The sequence below is a fragment of the Babylonia areolata genome, chromosome 27, assembly GCF_041734735.1.
Source record: "Babylonia areolata isolate BAREFJ2019XMU chromosome 27, ASM4173473v1, whole genome shotgun sequence".
NCBI classification, from domain to species: Eukaryota; Metazoa; Mollusca; class Gastropoda; order Neogastropoda; family Buccinidae; genus Babylonia; species Babylonia areolata.
Genome location: NC_134902.1, coordinates 14,056,848 through 14,063,863, shown reverse-complemented (window position 1 = coordinate 14,063,863; position 7,016 = coordinate 14,056,848). Strand labels below are relative to the sequence as shown.

General features: G+C 48.0%; 1 protein-coding gene across 7 annotated transcripts in view; it reads left to right on the top strand.

The window, feature by feature from the left end:
* The window catches only part of LOC143301286 (dynein axonemal intermediate chain 7-like), a 63,190-nt gene that overhangs the window by 41,695 nt on the left and 14,479 nt on the right, over window positions 1-7,016 (top strand). For all 7 annotated transcript variants that reach the window (XM_076615474.1, XM_076615476.1, XM_076615475.1 and 4 more), the window contains 3 exons: window positions 2,913-3,048; window positions 4,928-5,034; window positions 6,796-6,962. In XM_076615474.1, coding sequence (XP_076471589.1) covers window positions 2,913-3,048; window positions 4,928-5,034; window positions 6,796-6,962 — 410 coding nt within the window. The remainder of the gene's footprint in view (window positions 1-2,912; window positions 3,049-4,927; window positions 5,035-6,795; window positions 6,963-7,016) is intronic.

Below are 7,016 nucleotides of genomic sequence, written 5' to 3'. Positions count from 1 at the left end.
ATGGGAAGTCAACTTGGGACACCTGCTTTCCAAGTCAGGTGCTCTATCAGGTGTTTGTATTTGTATTTCTTTTTATCACAACAGATTTCTCTGTGTGAAATTCGGGCTGCTCTCCCCAGGGAGAGCGCGTCGCTACACTACAGCGCCACCCATTTTTTTTTGGTATTTATTCCTGCATGCAGTTTTATTTGTCTTTCCTATCAAAGTGAATATTTCTACAGAATTTTGCCAGGAACAACCCTTTTGTTGCCATGGGTTCTTTTACGTGCGCTGAGTGCATGCTGCACACAGGACCTCGGTTTATCACCTCATCTGAATGACTAGCGCCCAGACCACCACTCAAGGTCTAGTGGAAGGGGAGAAAATATTGGCGGCTGAGCCATGATTCAAACCAGCGCGCTCAGATTCTCTCGCTTCCTAGGTGGACACGTTACCTCTAGGCCATCACTCCACTTGGTAGGGGGGTGAGGGTGGGGACTGGGGGGGGGGGAACTGAGGGATGGGAGTTGGAAAGGCTTCATTAGAATTTAACTTCAGATTTTTCAGTGGAAATGTGTTACATGCAGGGATGTGAACACAGACTAACCCACCACTAAACCTTGAGTGCTGGTCTGGGTGTCAGTCTTTCGGGTGAGAAGGTAAAGTGAGGTTGCATGTGCAGCATGCGTGTAAAAGAACCCATAGCAACGGTGAAGGGGTTGTCCCTGACAAAATCATGCAGAAAAATCCATTTTGATGATAAAACAAATGCACTTGCAGACAGAAATAAGAAAGAAAAGCGAAAAAGGTGGCACACACTGCACTGAGGTAATGTGCGCTCTCCCTGGGGAGAGCAGCCCCATTTTTGATTCTGAGAAATCTGAATCTGGGTTTGTTTGTTTTTTTATTCCTAGGATAGGGTCTTAAGGCCTGAGACGTGTTCTCTTAATTGTGAGCATGCTTGCATGCCAGTGGTGAGAAAGCGAATGTCAAGGGCGAGGAGTACACAACGCAACGAAACGAATGGGAAGCAGGAAGTAGATTTTATCCTTACCTCGTGGCAACGTTGCTCTGAAGGCTACGGCGCCTTGACTTCCGAGAACCTGGCCACTTTTTCCGCAAGATGGAACAAAGAAACATCACCTACCTAGCGTGTCTCGCAAGAACCTTGCTTAACTGGCATGTAAGAAACGCTCCTCTGGTCAGCGTGTTGGGTTGTACGAAGATCAGGAATCTGCTCCTTTTCTTGTCTCAGCAGATGTGGTGTTGTGTGCTTGAATCTTGTCTGCATGCTCTGCATCTCCTATAAAACGAAACTGGAACTGACAAAACAGCAATACCATACAATACAGTAGACAAGGCAATGCAACACAACGCAACGCAACATGATACAATACAATGTATGGTTGTCAGTCTGTGACCTTTAAAACAGCAGAGGAGGCGACTCCTGTCCTGATTATCGGGGCTAGAATTTGATTATAGTGGAGAGTGTTTTGCCCATGTTACACCCCCGCCCCCCCCTCCCCTCAAGAGGGCTTTTAGGATTGTTGGTGTTGGGATGATCCCTGAAGGCCAACTAGCCCCCCTAAGGCTGCAGCATGAAGGGCCCGTGCAATCTTGCCTCCTAGTTTTGAGAGTCATGGTCCTTCACAAGAGACTTAACTCAGTACGGCCAGTCCTCTCTTCTCCTCTACACAGACCCCATGGATGTCCAGTGGGTGTCTGAATGACCCAACCTTTAGCTTCCGTCGTCAGAATTATGGTATTCTTTGTCAACATTCACCTCTTCAGTATATTTGTCAACATTCACCTCTTCAGTATAAGAGCCTTCCACTTGCAATATTTTGATGGTGGTAATTGGGGTGAAACGCTGTTAACGTCGTCTCTTTCGCCGTTCGTATGGAGAGAGTTAATCTGTGAATGAATCCCCGTTGCAGTGGAGAAATCTACGATTATACAGCATTTTGCTTTGCTGTTGCCCCGACTGTAAGCTTTGATCATCCAGCTCACACTTTGCTGTTTGGCCCAGCTGTAAGCTTATGCCAATCTCTGATAGAAGCTGAATGTTGAGCCATGAATACAGTTCAGTACAGTACAGTACAGTACAGTACAGTACAGTACAGGACAGTACAAGACAGGACAGTACAGTACAGTACAGTATAGTACAGGACAGGACAGTACAAGACAGGACAGGACAGGACAGTACAGTACAGTACAGGACAGGACAGGACAGGACAGGACAGTACAGTACAGGACAGTACAGTACAAGACAGGACAGGACAGGACAGGACAGTACAGTACAGGACAGGACAGGACAGGACAGGACAGTACAGTACAGGACAGGACAGGACAGGACAGTACAAGACAGGACAGGACAGGACAGGACAGGACAGGACAGGACAGGACAGTGCAGGACAGTACAGTACAGTACAGTACAGGACAGGACAGTACAGTACAGGACAGGACAGTACAGTACAGTACAGGACAGGACAGGACAGGACAGGACAGTACAAGACAGTGCAGGACAGGACAGTACAGTACAGTACAGGACAGGAGAGGACAGGACAGGACAGGACAGGACAGGACAGGACAGTACAAGACAGTGCAGGACAGGACAGTACAAGACAGGACAGTACAAGACAGGACAGGAGAGGACAGTACAGGACAGTACAATTCCATCCTACAACACAACACAGTACAGTACAACACAACACAATACAGCACAGCACAGCACAGCACAGCACAGCACAGCAAAATACCATACTACAATATGATACAAAACAATGCGGTACGATACAGTACAATACAATGCATTACAATGCAATGCAATGCAGTGCAACGCAATACAATACAATGACAATGCAGTGCAGTGCGATACGATACAAAACAACCTGCACAGTTGTTGTGACGAGAGCTGTGCCCGGTGTGTGCAGTGGTGGAGCCCCCAAAGCTGGACTACATGGACTACGTGGCGGACCCCCCGGTGGCCTCCGGGCAGGAGAAGGGCAAGGAGAAGGAGCAGGAGAAGGACAAGAGGGATGAGAAGCCTCCCATCCACATCACCATAAAGTCAGTGCCTGGGGCTGTGTGTGTGTGTGTGTGTGGGGGGGGGGGGTGGGGGGGGAGGGGTGTGGAGGGGAGATGGGGAGGTGGGGGGGGGTTGTGTGTGTGTGTGTGGAGGGGGGGATTTGGGGGATGTGTGTTTTTGTGCGTGTAAGGGTTGTGTGAGGGGGTTTGGAGGTGTCTGTGAGTGTGTGTGTGTGTTTTGGAGGGGTGGGAGGGGGCTGGGGGGGGTAGGTGTGTGTTTTGTGTGTATGTGTAGGGATGTGTGTGCGGGGTGGGTGGGTGTGGGTGTGTTAGTGTGTGTGGAGATCATGGTGTGAATGAGTGTGTGTGTGTGTGTGTGTGTGTGTGTGTGTGGTGGATTTGTGTGGGGTGTGTGTGTGAGTGTGTGTTTATGGGCATGTGTGTGAGCATGTGGTTGCAAGGTGGTTTGAAAGCAGCTAGGGTACTACGATCAAACAGAAGTCAATACTGTAGAAGCAGGGTAGCAGTATAAAAATCTGTGGCTAATTTTTAAGAGAAATTTTTTTTTTTTTTAGGAGGCACCATGGCATTATCAGTTAGGCGATGATTCAAGACACTATGATGGAGTTCTGATCCAGTGTTCACCATTGATGATGGTTTCAGGCCCCTCTTTCGGCATGGTGTTTTGTCCGTGGGGGGGGGGGGGAAGGGGCTTCACTCTAATTTTCTTCTTCGGGGCTAGAATTTGATTATAGTGGAGAGTGTCTTGCCCATGTTACACCTCCCCCCCCCCTCTCCCAAGAGGGCTTTTAGGATTGTTGGTGTTGGGATGATCCCTGAAGGCCAGCTAGCCCCCCTAAGGCTGCAGCATGAAGGGCCCGTGCAATCCTGCCTCCTAGTTTTGAGAGTCGTGGTCCTTCACAAGAGACTTAAGCTGTGAATGAATCCCCGTCGCAGTGGAGAAATCTCCACCCTTTACCCACCAGGTGCTGTTACAGAGATTTGAACCCAGGACCCTCAGACTGAAAGCCCAACGCTTTAACCACTCGGCTAATGCGCCCGACCTCCAATTTTCCCCACTCAGCCCAGGTGTGTGTGTAACTGACTTTGGATAGGGAAAGGTTAAAACGATGGAAGGAGAGTATTGAGCTTCGCCTTCCTATGCTGAGCCCTAGACATAACAATGAATATGAATCTACCTGCACCAATGGAGGTAAACCACTGTGGGACCTTTAACTCACTCTGGACGACAGAACGCTATAGCGTTCCTGACGAAAAGTAGCGTTCCGGACGATGGAACGCTGTAGGGGTGTCGACAATTAATATGTCCACGTTTTCCTCATGGGGTAGCATAAAAAATCGCAGCTACACTGGGCATTGTGAATGTGTCAAGGGTCGAATGGAAATTTTCTTCATGAGGTTTCCATGACTATACACTCGCTGGCCAGCTGTTGACCTTGGTACCTCACATGACAAGCTAATCTGCATACGTATTGAGAATGGAGAATGGCGTCGTAGGCGATACAAGTGGAAATTTTTGGAGCAAACTAGATGATGACAGCGGCTTTTTACTGCTGCTGAAGTGATTAAAATGCTTCAACCTGAAGGTTTCATCATCGATGAGGATGATGAAGATGTCGAATAAAGTATCAGCAGTGAAGAAAGCTACCAGCAAGAAGATACTGACAGTGAGTCAGCTTCTGAGGGCTGTGAAGAGAGGGAGGGGGGTGGGCACACACACGACGTTAGAAGAGGGGTCAGTGGGTCAAGTACAGGGAGTTTCATTCAGTTACTTTGTGTTTTGTATTTTTTGTGATTTTTTTCCCTAAACTTGAACATATGGGTTGTCTGCAGGGGAAAAGCAAGGGAGAAAACTATTTAATGTTGAACCCTTTTTTTTTCTTTCTTTTTTTGTGTTCAGTCTGCCAGCAGACGTGATGTTTCTGGAGGAGCCACAGGTGGCCCGGTGGGACGCTGTCAAACAGTACTGGAGGACTGATGGGTTTTCTAATTTTACCTTTGATGAAGGTGAGATAGAAGGGGGAAAAACCCCAACTAGAGTTTGTAGGTGTTCCGTGGTATATATATCTGTGTGTTTACGTAATAGTGTCAGTGTTTGTGTGTTAGTGTGTGTGTTTGTGTTGTGTGTGTATATTTATGTGTGTGTGTTTCTGTGTATTAGTGTTAGTGTGTGTGTGTTGGAGTTAGTGTGTTGGTGTTAGTGTGTGTGTGTGTGTATTTGTATTTGTATTTCTTTTTATCACAACAGATTTCTCTGTGTGAAATTCGGGCTGCTCTCCCCAGGGAGAGCGCGTCACTACACTACAGCACCACCCATATTTTTGTTTTTTTTTCTGCATGCAGTTTTACTTGTTTTTCCTACCGAAAGCAGCAGTGTGTGTTTGTGTGTGTGCGCGCATGCGTGCATGCTTGCTTCAACTTTCCTGATTTGTTTTGATTTCCCCCCCCCCCCCCCAAAGTATAAAATCTTGAATGTAGAAATTTGAATGTTGTCCTGTGGCAAAATTCAGTGGAAGAAATCCACTGTGGTGAGTACACAAGTGTAATGCATGCACTGAAGGCCTGAACAAGCACGTTGGGTTACGCTGCTGGTCAGGCATCTGCTTGGCAGATGTGGTGTAGCGTATATGGATTGGTCAGAACGCAATGACGCCTCCTTGAGAAACTGCACTTTGGGTTATGCTGCTGGTCAGGCATCTTCCTAGCAGATGTGGAGTGATGGCCTAGAGAGAATCTGAGCCGCACTGGTTCAATCACGGTACAGTCGCCAATATTTTCTCCCCCTCCACTAGACCTTCAGTGGTGGTCTGGACGCTAGTCATTCGGATGAGACGATAAATTGAGGTCCCGTGTGCAGCATGCACTTAGCGCATGTAAAAGAACCCATGGCAACAAAAGGGTTGTCCCTGGCAAAATTCTGTAGAAAAATCCACTTCAGTAGGAAAAACAAATAAAACTGCACGCAGGAAAAAAATACCCCAAAAAAAGGGTGGCGCTCTCAGTGTAGTGATGCGCTCTCCTTGGGAATTTCACACACAGAGAAATCTGTTGTGATGAAAAAGAGAAATACAATACAAATACGATACAATATGATACGGCGTAGCGTATGTGGACTGGTCAGAACGCAGTGACGCCTCTTGGAGAAACTGAAACTGAAACTGAAACTGAAACTGCAGTCCCAGTGCTCACATCTCAGTCCACGGCACACTCCGCGGTGGGCTAGGAGCTGGCTATGGGTCAAAGATCTTCTTCTTCTTCTTCTCTGCGTTCACTCGTATGCACACGAGTGGGCTTTTACGTGTATGACCGTTTTTACCCCGCCATATAGGCAGCCATACTCCGCTTTCGGGGGTGTGCATGCTGGCAATGTTCTTGTTTCTGTAACCCACCAAACGCTGACATGGATTACAGGATCTTTAACGTGCGTATTTGATCTTCTGCTTGCATATACACACGAAGGGGGTTCAGGCACTAGCAGGTCTGCACATATGTTGACCTGGGAGATCGTAAAAATCTCCACCCTTTACCCACCAGGCGCCGTCACCGTGATTCGAACCCGGGACCCTCAGATTGACAGTCCAACGCTTTAACCACTCGGCTATTGCGTCTGTTGGTCAAAGATCAAAACCCCACCTCTGATGGGGGGGGGATCGAACCTACGTCTTCCCTGTCATTAGTCTGTGATGCTAACCGCTTCGCTGACGACGGCTGGTGTGTATGATGTCATATTCATTGTGAGGATGTCTGATCTCTGATGTGTTGGTACAGAAAATCGCACGTTCAAGTTCTCGCTGAGCCAGTTTGGGACGATGTGTTTGCTGCAAGACGCCCACATCAACATGCCCTTCCAGTCGTGGGAGTTGCGGCCCCACAAGACCAACGCTGCCGTGCTGACCATCATCGCTGCCATTGTGGAGCTGGAGATTGAGATTAAGGTCTGTGTAGTGTGTGTGTGCGTTAGCATGTGTGTGTGTATGGCGTGTGTGGGA